General features: G+C 44.5%; 1 protein-coding gene across 2 annotated transcripts in view; it reads right to left on the reverse strand.

The window, feature by feature from the left end:
• Positions 1-24790, reverse strand: part of TLCD4 (TLC domain containing 4) — an 89976-nt gene that overhangs the window by 18748 nt on the left and 46438 nt on the right. For both annotated transcript variants that reach the window (XM_088446810.1, XM_088446809.1), the window contains 3 exons: positions 17504-17664; positions 11824-11913; positions 1235-1293 (listed from right to left, as the gene is read on the reverse strand). In XM_088446810.1, the coding sequence (XP_088302936.1) occupies positions 1235-1293; positions 11824-11913; positions 17504-17658 (304 nt within the window). In that variant the 5' untranslated portion in view covers positions 17659-17664. The remainder of the gene's footprint in view (positions 1-1234; positions 1294-11823; positions 11914-17503; positions 17665-24790) is intronic.

Raw genomic sequence — 24790 nt, forward strand, 5'->3', positions numbered from 1 at the left:
GTGGTACTGCGAGGAGGGTTACTGAGCGCGGTGAGGTGGGCAGTAACTGGGTTAGTGTGTGTGCTGTATGTGTGTGTGTAGATAAATGATATATCTAGATATATGACTATATATGTTAATATTTATTCAGATTTTGTATGTGTGTTTGTACAGGGAGAGAGAGAGAGAGAATAGATATGTTAAGACGGGAGCAAATGAATCACAATTTTGTGAAAAGGTGTAAGAAGCGTATAAACACTAAATTTGGTTTATCTGCTAGCTGGCACCAGCCAATACCTTGCCTAGGGCACCAAACTGGTTATGGCTGGCTCTGCAAAGATATGCTAATGTAACAGCGGCCGGTATTAGTACTGAGACACCCACCAGAGCCAACGCAGCTGTCCACAACTGTGTACACATAACCAGCATCAGACGCAGGTTATGCAAACATCAACTTCCTATGGTCACTAAGAATGGTCTCCGCAACTGAGACGACGGAGCCATGTTTCCTGTGTATGGGATCTCAGACGCAGAAAGTGACACGCCCTCAAAACTGTCGAGACACGCTTGCATTTTTAGAGGATACTCCCCATTGACTCCCCCAACCTCTCCCTGACAGACAATCACACTGTGAATAAAGACTCGCAGTGTGTGACAATGGTAATGTACCTTGACGCATGCACAGTGGAAAACAATCGCTTAATTTGCAAAAACATCGGCATATCGTACAGCTCTGAATCAGGCCCATATTTGCTTCATTATGAACTTGTATCAAAATATATGTGAACACAGCCAAATCTGCTTTATCATGGCTAGGAAAGAATCATGGCTAGGAAAGAGGGCCTGAAATCTGACCACAAACAGGCTTATCCCATTGCCAGAACGCTAAGCAACAGGTTCACTTTTCACACACACAGACGCACACACACGCGCACACACACATGCACACACACACGCACACACACATACAATAAATGGAAATTTACCAACTTTGTGTTACCAGAATACTTTAATAGGATGTCCAAATGTTACGAACTGAAAAAAAAAATCCTTTCAACTGTCAAAACATGTTGCAGTGAGGGGGGGGGGTTTGACATGTATAACACATCTGAAGACTCCCCCACCATACACAAGTAAAAGGGCTCAGGGAAACCCCACCAAACTGCAATGCTGGAAGGGTGTAGCCGTAAGCACTTTTACTGATAACTGAACAGCTCAGTATAGAACATACACAGTTTATCAAGCATAAAATTACCTGAAATGAGGTAGCCTGAGGTGATCGCAACATTTAACTTGACCATGTAAGGGTCTCCCCTGGAAAATAAATTGGTTAGACCGTGACACATAGCATGATTGTCGCAATGATAAGTAATATTTTTGTGTTCCAGAAATCAGAAATAACTTAATGATTGTTTTCACAGGCCTTCAAATATCAACCTATCCCTCCCCCACACACACTTTCCGTCCAATTACTAGTGTCAACACCGAACAGACAAAATGGATATGGGTACAGTAATGCTAGTCACACTCATACATATACTGTAAGTATATAGAATTCTGCCCATCATTTATATAGAGAGAGAGCTAGAGTATAGAAAACAGATATCAGTGACTGCAGAAAAGGGGCAGAATCTGACTGCATGGGGCAGTGGGCAGTTTATCGTGAGGAAACAATTACTGCAGGCAAACATCCAACTATCTGGAGATTATTTGGCTGTGTATAAATGATATATGGGATGATCGAGGGGACTGTAGAATATGCAGGTGCTCTATAAGGAGTAATAGTAATAATATATCTGCCAACATTTAATACAGATGGGCAGTGGCTGTGGGTAATACAGTATTGATGATTCTAGGTCAGTGTAACAATTACATGCAAGATTCAAAAGAATAAACAGAACAAATACTCAGAGATGTATGTTATATCCTATTTGCACAATGTTACTATAAAAATCATATGTCTGCAGCAGCTTCCTAACCATAGCATTATCTTTAAATAAGTACAAACAAGAATTCCAATCACTCAGCAAATCTACATAAACTAATCACAGTTCAATGTCACGCGCATTACAGATTATCTGTTTTATCACCAACATGCACAACTGTGTTCACAGGCAATATATGAGCAATGAGAACTATCAGCAGAGTACTGTAATAAAGGGAACTGTGACTCGCAGGCAATATATGAGCAATGAGAACTATCAACAGAGTACTGTAATAAAGGGAACTGTGACTCACAGGCAATATATGAGCAATGAGAACTATCAGCAGAGTACTGTAATAAAGGGAACTGTGACTCGCAGGCAATATATGAGCAATGAGAACTATCAGCAGAGTACTGTAATAAAGGGAACTGTGACTCGCAGGCAAGATTAATGAGATTTACAAAGATCCACCTGGCCTAATACTTGCAATGAGAGTGATATATAACAGGAAGGCACACCACTATGGGCCTGATTCAGAGCCGCTCGTAAGCGGCCGCTTCTTCACTCCGAGCGATGTTTGCCCAACTGCGCATGCGTACGGATCGTTATACGCATGCGCGAACCAGTCAGTGCGGTCGAAATTCACGTGCTCGCAAAATAGCGCATGCCTGAAAATTTGAGTGACAGAAAGAGGCGTATGTGGGTGGTAACAGGGTAAGGTGCTTGAAAACGGGGAGTGGAGATCCGAACGCAGGCGTGCTTAAAGGTCAAAACGGGCGTTTTATGGGTGTGCATAATTAAAACAGCAGCGTCATTGACCACGTCACTGGGTTGTTTTATAGCCAGAACTGCTCGCAAGATTGTGGTAGCAAAAACCAACCCCAAGAATAGCGAGCAGTTCATACGCTGGTCGATGTACTCGATTAATCTAATAAATAGCGGACATGACGTAGGATGCGAGCGGCCAGGGGGCGTATTTTTCAAAAAAACAACCGCAAGTTTTGTTCGCTCATTCAGACCTAGAGGCATGAACAGACCGCAAAGAGCGAACGGTTCATTTGAATAGCCACCCCTATTTTCTGGATGAGCGATCGCTAATTGCGTCCGGCTCTGAATCAGGCCCTATGTATCTCAAATGGTCTGTTACAGATTGCACGCTGAGGGGTGGGCCTATTTTAGGTTTATTCGTTCAGATTGAAACCAGTGTACAATAATTAGGCATAGTTCACAACTGATGGAGAATATGACAAATGCAATGCAGGAACAAAGAAACAAATACATGTCTATGACAATGGTATATTCCACTATATTATTTATTAACAGTTTCTTATGTAGCGCAGCACATTCTGTTGCGCTTTAAAATTGGAAACAACAGCAATAGAAAACTGGGTAAAAAGTAAAAACAGACAGACATAGAGGTAAAAGGGCCCTGCTCACAAGTTTACAATCTACAGGGAGCTTACAATCTACAGTTCATCCGGAGTGTATTCACAATACCCCATAAAGACCGTGTAAAAAGTTTTTTGAGATTTTTGCAAATTTTATAAAAAAATAAACACTAAAGGTGCATACACACACAATGATTTTTTGAACGATTATTGATAACGATATCGTTTATCGTTCAATCGTTGAAAAAAATCGTTCACTTTCTGAGCTAAAACGATGAACGATTATCGTTCATGCGCATTTACCTTTGTAGTTTATAGTTCAGTCAGACTGACCAACTGAACGATTTTCATTAAGGAAATATGCAAAAATCATTAGTAGTTCAAAAAAATCATTCATTAAAATCGTTCAGAAAATCGTTGGTAACAAAATCGTTGTGTGGGTATGCAGTTTAAGAAATCACATGTACATGTACATAGAAATTTGATGTTCATCACTGAGAATAGCTAGGCTGTTTCAGCAGGGCGCCGCGACCTGACAGATTTTAAAATGGGAAAATGAGCCCTGCCCTTATGGAGGCACCCTGGCATCCCACTGATCACAGCCTGAAGCCGATGTGCCCATTGCGCTATGGCTACTGCTATGCCACTGAGCCTCTCCTTTGTCCCCGCCATCCCTAGTGTCCCACAGGAGGGGAGGGGGCATTGTGCAGTGGATGAATAGATGCCGTGCACACGCCATCTATTCATAGTGCGGGAAGAGCTTGGAGGCAGCCCAGCATATCTGTGAGTGCTGGGAAAACGTACAGATGTGTTTTCTCTCTTGATTTGCGCCCTGCCGATCAAGAGCCTAAAGTGGACACTAGAGAAGATCAAAAACTTGGTTAGATCGTGAGTGGAATTGTTCAAGTGTACCTAAAGTAACATTAGAGTAAATTAAATGACTCTATTCAATCTAAATAATAACGTAACAAATGTCCTAGCTATGTATCTCAAGCATTCTAAAAGACTGGAGCTGTCTGCCACATTTTTCATATCTTGAAGTTATATCTTGGCATTTGCAATGATTTTATAGTATAGCATTACATTCCAGGGTGAAATAGTAGTAGAGGCATTTGGTAACCTTCAAAATAAGAGCCTTTCTAACAAAATAATACATATTTTCCCTTCGAAAAATACACGTGACATGACAGTTCCTCTACATCTATATATTAGAGAGGTATACAGTAACTTAGGTTCTAAAGGGACAGCGGTCAAAGAACTAATCAGAAAAATCTCACCACTTCTTCTCCAAAACGTTTAAGGAATGGACATGACCATAATAGGCACCAGAAATCGGCTTGAGGACCAGTGCGCCTATGACGACTGTGGCCGAATTTGAGTTGCAGACACTCATTATGATTAAGAATGCTTGGGGGTATATAAAATTGTTCACAAGGTTTTCCCTGCAGAAAAAAAAAATTGCAACCAATTTTCTATTACCGCGGGTATACGCACTCCCGATACCTCTGGTATCCAACAGGAAAAAAATCGGTGGCAACATTTTTTTCAGGAAAAACCCTACAGGAAATGTAAAACGCATAATGAGAAACAGCCAGTACCACTAAAAAATAAAAACATTTTGTAATAGTAATAATTGTTATTACTGTCCCAAAGAAGAATAAATTGTTCTTTAAAAATACAGCAAATGGATGATTTGTGAATTATTTTTTGAAAGTAAAAAAAGATATAAAGCAAATACAAATTAAAAACTTTTTGTTTTATTACAAACGAATAAAAAACGAAGAATGTAGAAAAAAAATGTAATTTTGGGGTAATTTTAGAGTAATTTTAGGCCAATTTAAAAAAATAAATAAAAAGCAATTATTTTTTGTTTAATTGCTTTAATTTGAAGTCATTACTGCTTTACCAACCAATAATGACATTTAATTATTGGACCAATAAGGCTAATTGAAAACTACCAATTGCGTAATTAGTCATTGGGGGGTGTACAAGGAGTTCTGTAGGGGTCCCCAACATTTTAAGCTTATAATAAGTTTTTTTATAATTTTTTTAGACCTGCTCTGGGGCTGTGAGAAAATAGCCGTTATAGTTCTTATAGAAATTACTGCAACTGAGTTTCTACCCGGCAATTATATAATAAAAAACCTTACGGTTGCGGGAAAATCCCTATGCCGCAGAGTTTTTCTAAATTTTGCCTGCAATAGGATATGACCCTTGGTATACAATCAGGGGGGTAACTAGAATTTTGTGAGCCACATAGCAACATTTTAAAGGGCTATATGATAAGAGTATAGAGATCAATCCCGCAGATAAATGGGACAATATAAAATATTTACTCTGAACTAGCTCAAGATGGAACCCTTCGTGAGCTGCCAATAGCCTGGGTGGTTGGAATATAACTGCCACACCTATAACAGAATGATAGCAGCACTAATCAGTCTCTAGTATCTAATACCCCTTTTACACCAGAGCTAAAACTCGGGTTATTGCAGGGTCAACCCGGGTAGCTCCTTGGTGTAAAAGGGGCCAGGGTTGGATTCCCGGGTCGAGTGACCCAGCAATCCAACCCAGGTAACTTACAGGGTTTAACACGTGAACGACCCGTGAAACCCTGCAGTGTAAACGTGTAACCTGGGTCGTCCGACCCGGGTCCTATTTACAGCATGGGGACTTCCTGGTTTCTCAGCGCTTGGAGATGATGTCATCTCCAAGCACCAGGAGAAGTGACCACTGCACCTATGTGCAGTGTGAACGGCGCCGATACGGGAATAGCCCGGATCGGCACCATAGTGGAAAAGGGGTATTCCAGGGTCTGACCCGTGTTCCAAATCTCGGGGTCAGACCCTGGACTGGTGGAAAAGCAGTATAACTGAGATTAGCACAGCTGTGTGAAAGGTAAGATACTAACTAAATTGCAAAAGGAAACACATACTAGATAATTCAACAAAAAATAAATATTTCATATACACTTACGTCTGATAGCTTTAGAAAGATTTATACTGTGCGTATTATTGAGAAAATACAAGACAGTGATTAAACATCAAATAAAAAAAGCAGATTAGATATGATCTTCAAATATATGAATTGCACTTTTAGGCTTTTATGCGGGATGTAGTCATGTGACCAACGGCCACAATCCCGACAGCAGAATGCCGGCTAGGGATTTATGATAGGCATCGAAATACCGACGCCTATCATAATCCCGATGCCGCAACACCGAAGACGCCATTCCGAACGAAGGTAAGTCCAGGGCGCCCTTAGAGTTAGCCATGAGGGGGGGAGAGTTAGGATTAGGGAGTCTAGCGGGGTTAGGGTTAGCTTTGGCGGGATATATTAGGGTTAGGCACCCCTAGGGGGCAGGGTTAGGGTTAGGCACACCCAGGGAGATGTTAGGGTTAGGTACCCCGCTGGGAGGGTTAGGTTTAGGGACCGGTAAGGGGGGTTAGGGTTAGGCACCCCTGGGGGTAGGCTAGGGTTAGGCACTAAGGGTGGAGGTTAGGGTTAGGCACCACGGGATACGTTTAGGAAGCCGTCGGCCGCAATCCCGACTGCCGGCTTCCCAAATCCTCTATCCCGCCTAGGGATAAATCTAGACGTCTGTCATTATCCCGGCGCCGGGAGACAGGCGCCCAGCATCCCGATCGAAGGGATGCCGGGCGCCGCGAGCGGACAGCTGTGGAGGGGGAGGGTTAGGTTTAGGTTACCCGGGGGGGAATTGGGGTTAGGCACCCTCCTGGGATGGTTAGGCTAGGGGGAGGGAGGGTTATGGTTAGGCACCCCCGGGGGGGACTTGGGGTTAGGCACCCCCGGGGGACTTAGGTTTAGGCAGCGGGGAAGGTTATGGTTAGGCACTTAGAGGGGGGAGGTTAGGGTTAGTTAGGGTTAGGGGGGTTGGTTAGGTTAGTAAGTACTTACCTTAGGGACGATCGGGATTTCCAGCGCTGTCGGGCATCCGCTGCCGGGCTCTGCTGTTTTGTCGGGATGCCACAGCCAGGAATCGAACTGCCAGTCATGCGGCAGCTGGCTATTCATACCGAATACGGCACCACTAAGGGAGGGTTAGGGTTAGGGGGCCACAGGAGAGGTTAGGGTACTTATCTGCCCCTGTCGGGCACTTGATCCTGTCGGGCATCCGCTGTCGGGATTTGAACTGCCGGCCGGCATTTCAATCCCAATCCCTTTTATGCAAGTACACTTTTATATTAATATATCTTTTAATTCTCTCCTATGTATTCAAATAAATGTAGATATTGGTCTGATGCAGAGATTAATGCAAATTGGTCACAAAGCTCCTGCATTGTGTGCACAGAACTAATGCCTGTTTCAGTTGTCTGTAGTCAGAGCTTTAAGCATCTCTGCAGTGTACTTACCCCTGGACCGTACGTTTCATCATCATCATGGCACCCATTCATCAGCTAATATACTTGGTGGGAGAGATCCATCTGAATAACCCACAATTCCATCAGCAGGTTCTCTCAGAATTTCGCTTTTATGAGAACACCCCCTTTTAGCCCAATTACGCCAATTTAGTCACAGGTGGAGATGTCCACTTTGCCCGTCCCTGCGTACGCTTTGTCTCGGAGAATGGATAGTGTGAATATTGATTACACCATACAACTGTCTCCTCAGCTGGCGCTATTAGTTAGCTGGCAAGCGATGATAAGCTCACATTTTCATCGCTTAGTAAGTGCCCATAATGCTTTGCCGCTATAGCTGGGTATGGCAGTGGCATTAGGAAGTAGGCACCGCTGGAGATATCTCAGATTTCCCCACAGCCTGCCTCTTCATGCATTTTGGGGAAGCAGGAATAACCCCTTTTTTTGGCAAACAAAGAGGTCATCACTGCTTCACACATTTGTCCCATAGCCACCATTATCAGTTCTACATGAATCTAATAGTAAAAGAAGAAGTTAAAATAGCTGGTAGGAAATGCCTCTCGGGAGGACATTAATATCAGTGGTGGCAAGTATCAAAATGAGGCAAATACCTGCCTACCAGGAATATGATACTGTAGAATTAAAATGAGATGCCGGAGCACTTTTTATTGCGTATGGGATCGTAGACACGCCTGCAGTTTTGCTGCCACTCCCCGTTACCCCCCCCCTAAACGCTTCTTGGCTGTCATTCAAACTGCAGGTAAACAGGCGCTGTGAGCAATTATAGTAATGCATACCTCCCATTCAGCGGGACAGTCCCGTTTTTTTTGGGACTGTCCTGCTGTTCCATCCGTGGGCCGCAGTGTCCCGCGGTGGGGGGGGAAGTTGGGGAAAGCATACACAGCTGCTCTGCATAGCAGAGCAGCGTGTATGCAGAGCGAGAATAGATGCTGTGCTCCTGCGCACAGCATCTATTTACAGTACAGGGGGAAGCACGGGGGCAGCCTAGCTTCTCGGAGATGCTGGGCACGCTCCTTACTGATGTAAACGGGGCGTGCCGCTAGGCCACACCCCCTTTCCATGTAGGCCACACCCCTTTTCGGGGATGCGGATGTCCCAAGTGAACCTCCTCAAATGTTGGGAGGTATGGTAATGTATCTTGGCACATGCGAAGTTCGACTTAGATGCATGCACAGATTACGGATAATCGCTCAACTGTGTAAATATCAGCATTACTTCCAGCTCTAAATCAGGACCTAAGTCTGAATGTCGACATGTTCAGAATGTCAACAGATAAAATCTTGACATTGTGAATGTCGACATTGTCAATGTCAGCATTGATATTTTGTTCTTAAACTAACCCTTAAACCTTAAACCAGAGGTCACCAACCCGTTGCTCACGAGCCACCGTTTAGCTCGTAGCTGTAAGGACGGTGGCTGGAGTACCGCTATTACTATACACTTGTTGTGACAGATACCCTTGTTGTGACACAATAGAAGTGAAAGTCAAGAGCCCGCCCTCCAGCTCCACCTCCTACCTAGGCTGCTGCAGCCGGCCCGTGCAATAAAGTTTTTACTTGTTCTGAGCCAGCGCGCATGACGTCATGAAGTCACGTCGCGCCGCTAAAAGAGGAACCACGACATGTGAGGATTGAACTGAGGCTAGCAACAACCCTGGATGGAGGAGCAGCCAGAACAGAAGAAGGAGGTAAGGTTATCTTATTCTTCTTGCATTATTTCAGGTCTGATGCCATGTTGCGGATGTGGGGAGTGGGACTGGCTAGGGCTGCTTTGTTCTTTGGTTACTTTTTCCCATTGATTATAATATTTATTTAGCTGTAAGATAATTCTTCTCAGTGTTATATAATTATGTTAGTTATGTTGCCTACTTATTCTTTTTTTTTATTTCTGGCTGTGTGAGTTTCTCTCAGAAAATATGGGAAGATTACTTGGGTGCATTTGTCGCCTATGGTGTACGGGTGTAGTAGGTATTACTGCCGGACGCGGGGCCTGCGGTTCAAATCCCGACAGCGGCAGCCCGGCAAGGGTGAAAATCCAGATCGTCCCTAAGGTAAGTATCGCTAACCTAATTCTACCCCCTAACCCTAACCCTCCCTTAGGGGTGCCTAACCCTAACCTCCCCCAAAGTGCCTAAACCTAACCCCCCCTTTCCCGACGCCTGTCATTAGTACCACGCCGGGATTAGAAAGTCTGGAAGCCGGCGGTCGGCATTTAGACCATCAGCTTCCAATCTACATCCCTGTGGTACTGCCGTCATTTTGTGAGCTCAGCATGATGGGAGAACCTCTGTCCCTGCTCTGTGGGGTTGTGGGGGATTGTGGCGGGGGTCGGGAACTTTGAAAGGGGGTGTGGGGCCTGTTCATCCTCTGTCCCGCCTGCACAAGCAGCAGTCCCCTGCTCCCCTCTGACAGCTCTCCACATTTTATTTTTGAAATTTAAAATCTAGCTAATAACCAAATTTTATTTTATTTATTTAAAACAACAATGCATTTCTTAATACATGCATTGTTGTTTTTCTATGAAAAATTTGGTTATTAGCCAGAATTTAGTTTTCAAAAATAAAATGTGGCTCTTCACGGTGTCTCATTTTTCTGAAGTGGCTCCCACCCCAATTAAGGTGGGAGACCACTGCCTTAAACTAACCCTAACTACAGCCTAACCCTAGCCTAATTGCAGTCTAACTCAAACCGCAGCCTAACCCTAACTACAGCCTAACCCTAGCCCTATTTGCAGCCTAACCCTAACTGCAGCCTAACCCTAACCACAGCAAAATACTAACTACAGCCTAACCCTAGCCCTAATTGCAGCCTAATTCTAACTGCAGCCTAACCCTAAATACAGCTTAACCCTAGCCCTAATTGCAGTCTAACTCTAACCGGAGCCTAACCCTAACTACAGCCTAACCCTAGCCCTATATGCAGCCTAACCCTAACCGCAGCCTAACCCTAACCACAGCCTAATTCTAACCACAGTCTAACCCTAACTACAGCCTAACCATAGCCCTAATTGCAGCCTAACCCTAACCACAGCCTAACCCTAACTCTAACTGCAGCCTAACCCGAACCACAGCCTAACCCTAACCCTAAATGCAGCCTAACCCAAACCACAGCCTAACCCTAACCCTAACTGCAGCCTAACCCAAACCACAGCCTAACTGTAACCCTAACTGCAGCCTAACCCGAACCACAGCCTAACCCTAACTGCAGCCTAACAATAACCGTAGTCTAATCCCAACCGCAGCTGTAACAAGCCAAAAACTCACAATAGACAGGGCAGAAGGTAGTAAGATAGCTGCTAATGCTTTTAGCTTGCCATGCTCCATCTGTTTTAATGATATTTAAAATAAGTAATTTAAAGTAAAAAAAAGTCCCCTTACTAATCATAACCAGCACTAATGCTTCTGCCTACTCTGGTATTGGAAAAATCAGGATGACAAAGAGAGTGGGGTCCCCCTTTTTTGTCATTTTACCAGCACTAGGCTTGACTAGCTAGGTCTATTGGAACCATAGAGGAGAGACCCATAGTGTGTAGGCCTCCACCATGATTCCACACACCCTAGGCCACCAAGCACCAAGGCTGGCTTCCCCAGTCTAAAGGGGCCCACACAGAAAATGTGCAGCCCCCTCCTGAGCACAACCAGCTCTAGCTCCAATAGCACTAGTTCTTTCTCTGTACCCACTGGGTCCTTGTGTATTTAAGTAATAAACAAATAATGGTATAAATAATATAGTTCCTTACAGGTGGACTACTGGTCCCAGCAAGGTTGCTAGAGCATGATGGCAGTTGCAGAAGTGTCGGCATGCACGGACATCAAGGGCCCACTGGTACTTGGAGTCCCAAATCAATGTCATACCGAGAACAATAGCAACTGGTACCTGAGGTACAAAGGCACATTAATACCTGGGGTCCCAGAAGCATGAAAAACTGATACTTTGGGTCTCAGCTAAAAAAAAGATTAAGCGTCATTGGTGCAGAAAACTTTTTAGTTGCAGGTAGTTAAAAGAACAGCACATAAATAATTGACAAAGAGGTAGATCGACTAATTTGTAATAATGATGGTTTCACAACAACTTACTTCTCAGTCAGGTACATAACACGCTACAAAGAGCGTGTACAAAAGACACTACCACTTACCAAACTGGGTCCTCATTGACAGCATCATCATACACTAAAATATACAAGCAGAAACATCCAACCACCAGCGCATGGAATGTTGACACAGTCCTGTGGAATGGAAACAAACTGAATGTAAGGTTGGGGGATCTATTCATCATGTCACTAAATATACAGATTTACAGTACTGTACTCTTGAAGCAAAATGGACAAAATGTCTGCAAAATGGCGGCCAATAAATGTTGTATATAAAGTTGTATTACTTAAAGAGACATTTTATAAAGTCATTTAAAAAAAAATGCATAATATAATAACATGGGATAATATCTCCACACATTCAATGTTCTTTTAGAAGTTTTTAGGATTTTTTAATTCAACAATCAGACACAGCTATACCAATTTATACACTGAGTGGCCAAATTATTATGACCACTGGGTTAGTACTTTGTTGGGCTCCCTTTTGCCCTAAATACGACTTGAATACTTCTAGGCATGGATTCTACTAACTTTATGTTTTGCGGGGAATATTAGCTCAGATGTCATGAAGTGCATCTCCATAGCGTTGCCTCCACCAGCCTGGAATGTCATAACGATTAGGATCCATGCTTTGGTGATGTTGTCTCCTTATCCTCATCCTACCATCTGCATGGTGTCATTGGAAACGTGATTCATCAGACCACATGACCCGTTTCCAATCTTCTACCGTCCAATTCCTGTGCTCCTGAGCAAACTAGAGGTGTTCCACTGTTTGCAGCAGATACCAATAGTGTATGGACAGACCTTCTGCTTCTGTAGTCCATACAATGTAATGTACAATGTACTGTTCATTGAAAGGCCATTTGAATTGTTCCCTGATTCAGACTATCCGCAGATTGATGAACTGTTGCCCGTCTGCGGGACTGAACAACTCTGCCAACTTATTGTCTATTGAGCATCCAGTAGCCGTTTACGACCACAGGCCTTGCGCTCAGACCCAGGTTTTGTCTGCTGGACCACGCTGTGTACACTTTAACAACTGCCAGCCTCGACCAACTCACCACGGCAGCCATTTTACTAAAGCTCGCACTGCTCCTTCTAGTGCCAACAATAATTCTATGTCCAAAGTCCGTCAGGTCGCGTTTTTAACCCATTATTTCATGAGTGATACACTTCATTAGTCTCTGCATACTATCTTATGCAGAGTCAGGCATCCTATGACAGCATAATCTGTGGCAGTGGTTCTCAACCTCAACGCTCAGGTTTTCCCAACATTTCTGTCTGTGGAAGCCAGTGGGATAATTACTGACTCAGCAAAATAGATTAACTCCCCTGTGCATGATTAAAGAAATCCACAAAACACGACCTGTTTGTGGTACTAGAGAACTAGAGTTAAGAACCCCTGATCTGCAGAATAGCATAAAATAAAAATGGTAGTCATGATAATTTGGCCACTCAGTGTATTTCACTTTTAAAATTAACCTATTTATTAAGATGCACCAGCTCCCACATTCACGTTGGGATTTGAACAAAATAAAGTTGCTTTTTAGTAAATCTGGGTACCAATAAATAACTAGGATTCGACCAACTGCATCCAAATCTTGACTTCACTGTAATTTAGTATATGGATCATAAAGAACATACTCCAACTTAAATTTAATATGTGAAATGTAGGCTATATTATTTGGCAGAATCGTTTGGAAAAGTCTCCTGTTATACACTTGAGATGTCCCTACTTACTAGTTAAATAAATTTCAACTTAATTGTTGCTCCGATCAGACGAGAGTGCCACGGGCGCCCATTACTTATCGCACTTGATGCACCCAAATGTACCAAGTTTAGCCACGTAAAGGGCTAAACCCGTCTAAAGTCCTGGTTAGAGCACCCAAACAGCTCAAACTGCTCGCAGCGACCTCAGGAGACTGCGAGCAGAAATCTGGGCACTCGCGCCCAATCGGAGCAACAATTAATTGTTCTGTTGAGTGCCCATCACTAATGGGTGCCCAAACAATAATTTAATTCCCCCCTCGTAATTCTAATGTGTTTATTCAACTACATTTAAAACATTTCAAAACAAATGTGTTTCAAAGAAAATCAGCTGTTATAGATAGGAATAGAGTTAAAATACTGGCTGTCTAAATTTCAAATAGAGATCACACTCAGGGCCTGATTCAGACCCGCTCGCGAGCGCTGAGTGCTCGCAATCAGGTCGATGTTGGCCCAGTGTGCATGCGCACGACGGAGACGGCTCCGTCGTGCGCATGCGCGAGCCCTAGATAGCGACGGGCAAACCGTCGCTCTGGGTCTCGCAACAAAGGGGGCGTGCTGTCGATGTTGAGTGACAGCACGCCCCCTTAGGTGGGCATGCCGGGGGCGTGCCTGCCCAGACGGAGGCGTTCCCATGGGAACGCCTACCGTCTGTGGCCGGCCCCACTGACATCACAAGTGATGTCAGTGGGAGTGCTTTCGGCTCTGTTTGAGTCGAAAGCATTCCACGGCTTGTGACAACGAGACCCTACCACAAGGGTCTTGTCGCAAGCACGATGGCCATCGCGACCATCTTCCTGGCCACTCGCTATAGCTGTGGGTGGTCACCCACAGCTATACGAGCGACCAGGAGGCCACTCTAAAAATGTAGAAGGACGGCCCTGATTCAGAGCGAGCGCTCTGTCAGAGCGTACGGCTCTGAATCAGGGCCTCAGTGAGAATCTCGCTCACGATACCGTCATGGAGTCAAATGCACAATGTCCTTATGCGTAACCTGTTAAGACCTATGCGGATAACAAGTTTATGAAGGCATTTCTATTAAAACAAGTCATTTTCTTGATTTCTAAAACTAAAAAAATATAATCCTCCTTTTGTAGGTCTTGTTCCAAGATGGGCCATATAACAACTATTTCTTTTTGCTTTCGTGGCTCTGTACCGCAAAGTACCACATAAACCTGCTTGGTTGCCAAGAGAAAGGGGAACGCTACTTTAAATTCCCCACAGGCATATCAGATTACTCCCAGAGATACCAGTCAGTGAAATTCAAAGCTCAAAAGCATATGTGCATTGCAGGGAAAGGCGGGCCAAGAAATGGCTTATTATAAAACTTCGGAAGTTCACGGATAATCTGAGACCCAATCAACATCCCATATGGCACAAGAGACCCATGTATTCAGTCTGTGCTAAGTGCAAAAAAAAAAGCCTGTAGTGCTTTAATTATGGCAGAAATAAAGATTGTAAGCTTGCAAGCAGGGCCCTCTTACCTCTATGTCTGTCTGTTATTACCCTGTTTTGTTCTATCAATGTTTCCAATTGTAAAGCGCAACGGAATATGCTGCGCTATATAAGAAACTGTTAATAAATAAATAAATAAATAAATAAAGGCATCGAGTGGATTATGCACACAGGCTGTTATTCACTATTAGTTAATTATTACTGTTTCTCAGGCTGCGAAAGGTGACATATAATCAGTGGAAAGTATGGGCCATATTTAGCAGCAGACGCAATAACGATATTTACGCAGACCGAGCGACTGTTTGCCATTGCGCATGTGTGTAAGCCGCAGGGATTGCAATACAATTAGGTACACACAGAGGATCCATTCGCGAAGCGAGTCAGAAGCGTGTCTGAACGTTTGAAGGCCGTTTCATGGGCATGCATCAATGAACCATTGTGATCTCCTTCGCAGCCTGATAGCTCTCTGCGTGTCAGGAGAGAGCTGCAGTGTTTGAGGCTGGTCAGACTTGGCTTAAATGCTGTGTGACTGGCCGATGTACGCCGATGTTACCGATGTTTATGCAGGAGAACGACATTTGCCGGATATGAGAAAGTAGCAGTGGACCTCCCTATGCTCGTTAAGCTTTGGAAGCATTAGCATATTTTCATAGCTGCGTTCAGTGCAAAATTGCATTGCATTAGCATCCTGTGCTGATCAGGCCCTAGGCTGTGCATATGCTGCTCTGTTTGTAGTAAGGAAAAACTAAAGGTCTATTCTAAAACTGAGGGTCTCATTCAGACCCGTTCGCGAGCGCAGGACGCTTGCAAGCGGGTCGATGGTACCCAAATGCACATGCGCACGACGGAGGGAGCTCCGTCGTGCGCATGCGCGAGACCCAGCTACGGTCTCCGGGTCTCACACCAAAGGGGGCGCGCTGTCGATGTTGATAGCACACCCCCTTTGGTGGGCATTCCGGGGGCGTGGCTGCCAGACGGAGGCGTTCCCATGGGAACGCCTACCGTCTGGGTCCGGCCCCACTGACATCACTAGTGATGTCAGTGGGAGTGATTTTGGCTCTGATAGAGCCAAAATCACTCCAGGGTTTGCGGCTGCGAGACCCTACCGCAGGGTCTCCGTCGCAAACCCGATGGTCGCGATTTTTCTTGACCATCGCGACCATTATCATGGACGCTCGCATAAGCTGTGGGTGGTAACCCACAGCTATGCGAGCGTCCATAAGGCCGCTCCAAGTTGAGGTAGGAGGGCCCTGATTCAGAGCGAGCGCTCTGGTCAGAGTGTCCGGCTCTGAATCAGGCCCTGAAAGCACTATGGGACTGAGCACAGTGGTCATGTAGACTTATGGAATAAACATGCAAAATATGTGGTCTGCATGCTCCATGATCAAATGTGAATAGACAACATACTCGTCATCATTTATACCAAAGACTAACAGCAATCCAGATGTATATGAGATGTGGATGCCCCACAGCTGGCACATAAATATAACCACGGCCCATCTTTAACTGTCTGTTAGATGCACTCTCCAGTAGAGTATATCTAACATTAACCTAAACTTCAAGAGATGTTGCAGGTTGCTGTATTTCTTATGGATACTCTCTGCAGCCATACATGCCCACATCGCTGCCTCACTGTGCCGATGTCAGCAAATTCAAATGCACTCTTCACATGGTGTTCTACTAACGAAGCATCGAATGCATGACTCCAGACATCAAGGCGGTGTATGCAGAAAACAGACATAGATATCTCCTGCTGCCTGGCTGCCAGCCTTTGCAGCAGCTGTCCCCATAGTTTTCTATGGGGACGTTATTGCGTGCATTGGATAACGTCATCTTCAGACGGCATTAGCCCATAGACTGCAATGGGGCAGCCCTGCCGGAGAGGGATCTTGTCATGCCGCTCCCATGGGCTGGAGGATATCCCGATGCGCTTTTACAGGATTTCCCACATTGTGCATGTGCAGGAGACAAAAGGGGGACAAGAGGTAAAGTGATTGCATACACATTCATTTACCTTCTTCCTAATCCCCAGGGCAGGCTCTTATCGGAGCCCGTGTCCCGGCGATTTAAATTGATATACTTCATCAAAAAATCCTTATCTGCAGAGTTTTTATTGCTGCGATATGCTGTGATAACGATTCTTACTGCAGATTATAATAAAAATGTCCCTAAATCAAGTTTTAATCCACTTTACAAATCTGACTGCTTTTTATTTTTTGCAGATCATACAATGACAGGATGCCTTGGGAGTGGTAATCTAATTCTTCTAATAATAAGGGGGAGACTACACTGTGTCTGGCAGTATGGCACATTCATACTTTCACCTAGATAACAGCTTATGATCTGGCTTCATATGCCATATGCATAGGACATACCATAAAACGGTATTGATCTTCCCTGGAAAACGAGGGTTGATAGTAATGTGTCACAAAGTAAATACAGCTTAAGGCCAGCACAGCACATCATTCTTTAGCACAAAGTAAACATTGTTTCTCAGTTTTACCTGGAATTCCATTCAATCTTCTGCTTTGCACTCAGCTTGCTGAAGCCAAGAGTAAAACGCGTTGAGAGCCAAGAGCTTCCTAGATAGAAGAGGAGCTGAGATATGGCAAAGCTCGATGCAGAGATGCAAAGGGTCAGCGTACTGAAATTAGGCATAGTAACCTGTGTGAGAAAGAGATAAGATTAAATAAAGAATTGACAACTGTAAATAGCAAATATTACCTTATACTACTGAAAGTACCAACATCACATTTCTTTGCAGTTCTCTTCTATGCTGCATTGTTTACATTGTTTACATTTATTTGACACATTAACTAATCTCCTTGAACTGTGGCAGCATATCTGAACAAAGAAATGATTATACATTCCAGACTAAAGGGGGGAATTCAATTATCCACAGTAATTTACTACGGATTAATTAACCCCCTGGGGCTGTAAAATTAGCCCCAAAGGGAGGCCGCCTGCAGCACTTATTGCATACTTGCCTACTCTCCTTCCCGATTTAGTCAGGAGCCTCCCGAAAATCGGGTGCCGCTCTCGACCTCCCGGGAAGGCAGGCAATCCTCCCAGCTGCTGCCCACCCCTCCTATGCCCCCGCAATTACCTTTGAAACCCCGCAGCAGGGGGGGACAGTGACGTGATTCACGCTGAATCGCGTAATTTTGGCATTGTGTAGCGGGGGCGGGGGCAAAATAATGTGATCACGTGGCCCCGCCTCCGTCCATAAATACTTTTAGTCTGGCTGGCCCCGCCTCCTTGATCCGGCTGCTCCCTCCCGGAAGGGACAGCCAGAAAGTCGACAAGCCTGACTTTTTGGGGATGCTTTATCGGGACCTCAGCAGGCTCAGAATATTTTTTTCCCCACTAATTATCTCTTTTTGCGTATCAGGCAGTGAAAACACATACAGTATATCCATGAACTTATCACGGATTCTATGTGTCTTCGGCCAAAACCAGATACTTTTTCGGGTGCAAAAAAACAGACTCTAATTGAATTGGCCTAATGTAAAAAATAAGAAAAATACGAAAAAGTCCCAGTTTTTTTCCACACAAAAAATTATCGGTGTTACTGAATTCCCCCCCAAGGGGTAAATTTACTAAAGATTGATTCTGATCAATTTTAAATCAATCAACATCGATATTGTGTTTCAGGGGCGAAATCACACATTTACTAACAGATGATATACATATTTTTTTTACATCGATTTTTACGTGTTAATAAATGTGCAACACTGAAACACATCAATGTTGATTGATTTAGATTGATTTGAAATCGATTAAACTAGACCTCTAGTAAATTTACCCCTAATGATTTTTACTGAGCAGTGTTAGATATACTGCAAGGGATGTGAGCATCATATATTACTGAAAGTTATCTAGACATATGAATGGTCACACATGCAGTGACGACCAACATGGGACCATGCAGAGTAATGCTACGCCCGCTGGCATGGCATATCTTCACCTGTGTATGCTCAGAATAGTGTGAGCACGCATGTGCCATTCAGATTAGCGTAATCCTGCCACTTTTGCCTGCATTCACCAGCGCAGATCAGGGCGTGATGGGGCTTTCTAAAGTAGGCCAAGTATGGCGAGGGCTTGTTAGGGCAATTGGGAGCCCATGCAGCCCGGGAAAAAGACGCACATACATCTGGGAAAGAAGTTTTATTTCTTGGCGGGTAATATGGGGTTATGATAGTCGCTGGCACTGATAAACTGCTTGTGATTGGCTGTTTGCACTGACACTGACTGGCTGTGTGGGCAGTTTATGCGTTCGTGAATTGTTTAAGTAATTTATTTCCATTTGCGTAAATGTTATTTTTGAGTGAATTTTTTTAAAATTTACACCCATTTTGCAATAAACACATATTTTGAATGATGAACATCATAAGAAAACAACATTTGACATTTTGGGGGTATCAAATAAGCCACAGTAGCAATATGCTTCCAACGTAGAAAGCTTTTCGGGCCATTCTCCCGAATTTCCAGTTTAGCGCATGTTTGCGCACTCCCGTTTATCGTGCTATCCTATTGTAAAACCGGTGAAAACTAATTTGCATAATAATTCTTGCACGGATGACAGGCGATAAGTAGAGGTGAAAATAGAGAAATCAGCCTGTACCCCCAAAAAAGGTAAACTAAGGTAGGGTAATGTCTAAAAGTGTGTTAGTGGCCATAATCCAAGGGTTTGGGGTTCTTAAATTGTGTCAAAAGGCTGTTATGTATTTTTCTCTAACAGTGAAAAAATTATAGAAAGCAATATTTTAGGGGCAAAATAAATGCTGTAGTTAAATTAGGGGTACATTAAAATGGGTGTAAGTATATTTTTGTGTCATTATAGAGCATTTTAAAAAATATTTAAAAATACACCTATCAGTTGCTCCTGCAATGTTTAAAACACCTGTCCCATCCATACAGCCCCCCAAATACCTGCCCCACTATTTTAAACCCATTTTCCAACACTTTTTACTTTTCCACCCCAAAAATTACATGTTATTATTGGCCAAACTAAGCTAATTAATTAGACATTAAGGAGGGTGCCCCAGTGGTTCTGCACCAAGTCCCGACATTCTTAGCCAAAAATATGGGTTTTGCACAACTTATCACCTGGTCAGAGGTAGTGAAAATAAATTTGTGATCATTCCTATTCCAGTTTTCATATATTGGAGAAAAGTTTTCAATGGTGGAAACTTTTTGGAGAAAAACGGGTTATTGGGGCTAATTGGATACCCCCCACTGTGTTTTAAAAAAGGCAATAATTAATTATATCTAACTTTTTAAGAGTGGTCATATGTAAAATATAACAGCATGTAAAAGGTTTGATCGCTAAATAATATTCCAACCCTGCTGTGCCCAACAGAGTATACCACATACTACATCAGCCCCCTAAACTATCCAGTGAGGATTGATCACAGTTGACTCCTGGTACTTTCCAATCACATGCACAGCAGCCAGTGCTATAGACCAGTTCAGATCTAAAGACCACCAGTGTTCTCCCCAGGCTGTTTTCTGCGGGCGCATCGCCCGGCATAAACAGCCTACTGCCCGGCACTTCCCCCGGCCGCATTCCCGGTCACCCTCCGCCTCCTGCTGTGGAACGCTGGCCTCTGAAGCGACCGGAGGCTAAAGAAGCCTCCGATGGCTTCAGAGACAAGTGTTTCCAGTGATGCACTGCGTGGGTGATGTCATGACGTCACCCGCGACGAGAGGAGCCTGCCCTGCGCGCCTGCTGGATCTAGTTAGATCCAGTCAGGGCGAGGCAGCGGGAGTGGGAGCGCCGAGCAGCATATTAAGGTAAGTTCTGGGCTGGGGCTGGGAATCGTCTGGGGGCACTGCATATGGGGCCAGTCTGAGGGCACTGCATAAGGGGCCAGTCTGAGTCTGGGGACACTGCATAAGGGGCCAGTCTGGGGGCACTGCATAGGGGCAAAACAAAACTACAGGAGGCAATGCATAAAGGGGAAAACTACAGGGAGAAATGTATAAAGGGGAAAACTACAGGAGGCAATGTAAAACTACAGGGAGCAATGTATAAAGGGGTAAACTACAGAGGGCAATGTATAAAGGGGAAACTATAGGGGGACTGTATAAAGGGCACAAATACAAGGGGGAACTGCATATGGGGATAACTGCATGGGGCACTGCATAATGGCCACTTTAGACTGAGCCAGTGGGGGAGGAGCCTGAGACCCGTCAGGCTGGAATGGTAAGGGAGGGCAGTGTTCTCCCCAGGCTGTTTTTTGCGGGTGCACCACCCGGCACTTTGGGAGCCTGCAAGTGGGGACAGTATCTGGGAACTGTATAAAAAGGACCAGATCCTACAGACTTTGCAGCTTTTCATAGTCAGACAACTGGGCCTCTAATAAGAGGAGAATTAATATATAAAAATGTTATTTGAAGTTTAAATCATTATAAGGTCAGGGTTTAAAACATTTTATTATTGCGAAGGCCCCACCCGGCTACTTCTTGATACCACCCGGCTGGAAACATTTTCTGGGGAGAACACTGACCACTGTCAGTGTTTTCATCTCCCAGGATTCGTGCCCTCAAGATGATGCGTCTTATGGTTGTGTTATAGGAGGGTAGCAGGTCGTGTCACGAAAGTGATTGCGTACAAGACGCTAAATTGTTCTCATTAAAGGCCATAATCACACAGAAAATCTGTACCTGCTGAACTGCAGTAGGACTGGTGCAAGGTTTCCATGGTGCATCTAAAGATGCACTAGGCGGTATTACAGGGTTTACGGGTGGTCAAAGTGGGCATCTCAGTCCTAGCACATAGGCACGGATGTATACTAGGGAGGAGCTTTATAGAGAAATTTGCATAAAGTAACAGGCAGGCATCCACCGAAAGTCACAGCCACGGCCACCTCGGATTTAGGCCCTAAAAGAGTTAATTTAAGGATTCGGCAAATGTGCTTTAGAGGGAAAAATGTATAGAACAATAAGTGGAACATAAACGTAAATACAGTATGTTCTTTGTTCAGGTATCTTTTCCGTGACTGGGTGACATGGAGGTAGGAATGCAACAGAGAACATGTAGCTCACTTTTAAATTTTATTGATGCATTGCAAGAGAAGCACACCTACATACTGTATGCGGAATCATTCCATACATGTAGCTCAGTCCCTCTATAGTGGAAAAGATCTACCTGAATTCTAAGACAAGCATTAGGGAAGATTAATCCATTGTTTCCGTTTGACTACAAAATGCTTGATATTCTGACAGCAGCGATAAGCACTATCCAGGAAATGGAAAACAGAAGGCGCATCTCTAAATCCACTCTTCAACAGGGAATCAGCTGTGAATTCTATAAACACGCATTTGGCCGGCATACAGAACTGCTTTACACCCTCGTTTAAGTAGAGCGCAGCAGCATCTGCGACACTAGGTGATAACAAGCAGACAAGCATTAACTAATATTAATCCATTCCTTTTAAAGATGCCTGATCACCGAAATGAAGATGGCTATTTTATTTATCTGTTATATATTGACTTGCACACCAGGCATTTCCAAAAAAAGTTCCCTCTAATTTTTTGACTGGCTTCAGATTGTAATATGTTCTCTCCTGGGCTTCTGTTTGTTCTAAAATCATAGGTGATAGAGTAGCCCAAAAACTATTATGTGCTAATGCCATCTGGGCTTCGCATTCCAGTGCTGGTAAATTCAACAGTGTAGCAGCCCCCACAGAAACATATGGGGGCTGCTTTGTAGTCAGAAATGGAGGGACTGCGGCAGATTTTGGAGATATCAGAGATATCTGCTGTAGTCCTCATGTTAAATGCCTGAGACACTTAGGGCCTGACTTAGTCGGGGGCAGACGCAGCTGCTAATGACGCAAACAAAATCTTTCCCTGTCCAGAGATCTATGCGTCCGAATGTGCAGTAGATGCTGAAATACCACTCGGTGCTTCGGTCGCACCATTGAAACTTCCACCAGCCCTATGACAGGTCCGAATACGGACTCCTATGACAGCAGCTGTGCTTCTTTGTACGGAACTGGTTCCCCCAACACGCCTGTGACATGCCTCCGACACTCCCATAAGATGCAACATCTCTGTACGTCTTTTTAGCCACCCCCGTTATCACCACGCATATAAAATTGTTCTGTGACACTGTACGAACAAAATCAGGATGCATCAGGATGTGGCTCAGCCAATAAAAAACATTGCTCTACTGCGTCCAACGTCGCCGCTCCATTCAGCACATAATAAAGGGGGGGGGGCTATTTTTGTTTCTAGCAAACTGGAGAAGCATCAGTACATATTATTCATGTGCGTGAGCATTACTGCCCACATCTGAGTCCTGCACTGATCACACAATATGACTGGACACCAACAGACCTTGAAATAGGGAGTGTGAGGATACGATTTGTGTCACCATTACTTCACCCTCTGCCAGGGGCAGCAAGAGGAGGGGGAGGGTACTGATTGGCTTGTTGGAGAGGCCCGGCGGGGGCCCATGCAGATTTGCCGAGCAGTGCCAATTTAATTTCTGATGGGGTGTGGCTACGCCTTCCTCATTTGGCCACACCCCCAGTCCCCGCGCCCTATTCAGTTGTTGTCAGCCCTGCCCCCATTGCGTAATGATGAAACTGCATCACAGCGCAATGGGGCTGGGGGGAGGGGCTGGCAGGCTGAAAAGTGCTCTCCCCACCAACACACAACCTAGTGCCAGTCCTGCTTGTATAGGGTCAGCCTCGTTTACAGCAAAGAATAAAGAAATAATGAAGCCCTCTTTTAAAACCCTTAACCAGTTACAGCACCTCCCTGGTAACCCCTGTAACAGTGAGGCCTCATGTGTTGTTCCTCCTGCCACAGTGCAGGGCTGCTACCTCTATATATATTGGATATATCTCTGTATACGCACAACTCAGTCCCAAGTATCGCCTATAGATATGTACGCTCGGCTAGGGTCGGAGCATCCATAGTGCTAAAAGTCTCAAGACCTGTCAGCAAAATGGACTTGTACTGGCTCCATGTTTTCAAGCTAATGGGAGTCCTGCTCAACTGCTGTTCCCTGCAAGTGTGCAGATAGTGGGGAGACCTGGCCATCACTGACCTTGCAATGAATGCAATAGGTGCCACAACTCTACGGTAACATGCAGAGAAAAAACAATAGTATCCACTGCTCCTGCAAATAATGAATTGTACATTCACTCAACTTAAAGGGCCTGATACTGAGCGGGACGCAGCCGAGTTTGTGCCGCCGTCTTTTGCCACATTGGCGTCTGAAACTTTATGCTAATGCAGCTACAAAGCCCTTCCCTGGTGTACAGCCGTGGGTATGAATGTACAAGGGCTCATATACGCTTTGGTGTGTCTTTAGACGCACCATTGAAACTTGCTCCAGCCCTATGGCAGGTGCAGATTATCCGCCTGAATATGGCCTCCCGTGTGAGCGTTCTGCATCTCTGAATGCATACACTATCAGTGACACGCTCTCCACACTCCCATAAGGCGCAACATCTCCGTGTGTCTGATTAGTCTCTCCCGTTACCGCCCAGGAACGCCGCCTACGTCTCCAATACACTTCTGCTACCGTGCATGCAAATCTGTACTGCAACTCTGCACAAACGATAGGACGGATGCACAGTGCAACTCAGTAGCATGTGCAGATGAAAAACAGCGCTCCACTGCATCTGACATCGCCATTGGGTCAGACTCAGGCCCAAAGTGTGCAAGCGCAGTGAAGTCATGTAAAGTAAAGAAGTAGAGGAACACCGACAACCGTTTTCAGGCTTATTATTATAATACCTTTTCATTTACTGCGCAAGCACTAATTTCC

The sequence above is a fragment of the Taudactylus pleione genome, unplaced genomic scaffold, assembly GCF_031769625.1.
Source record: "Taudactylus pleione unplaced genomic scaffold, aTauple2 ptg000406l, whole genome shotgun sequence".
NCBI lineage: Eukaryota > Metazoa > Chordata > Amphibia > Anura > Myobatrachidae > Taudactylus > Taudactylus pleione.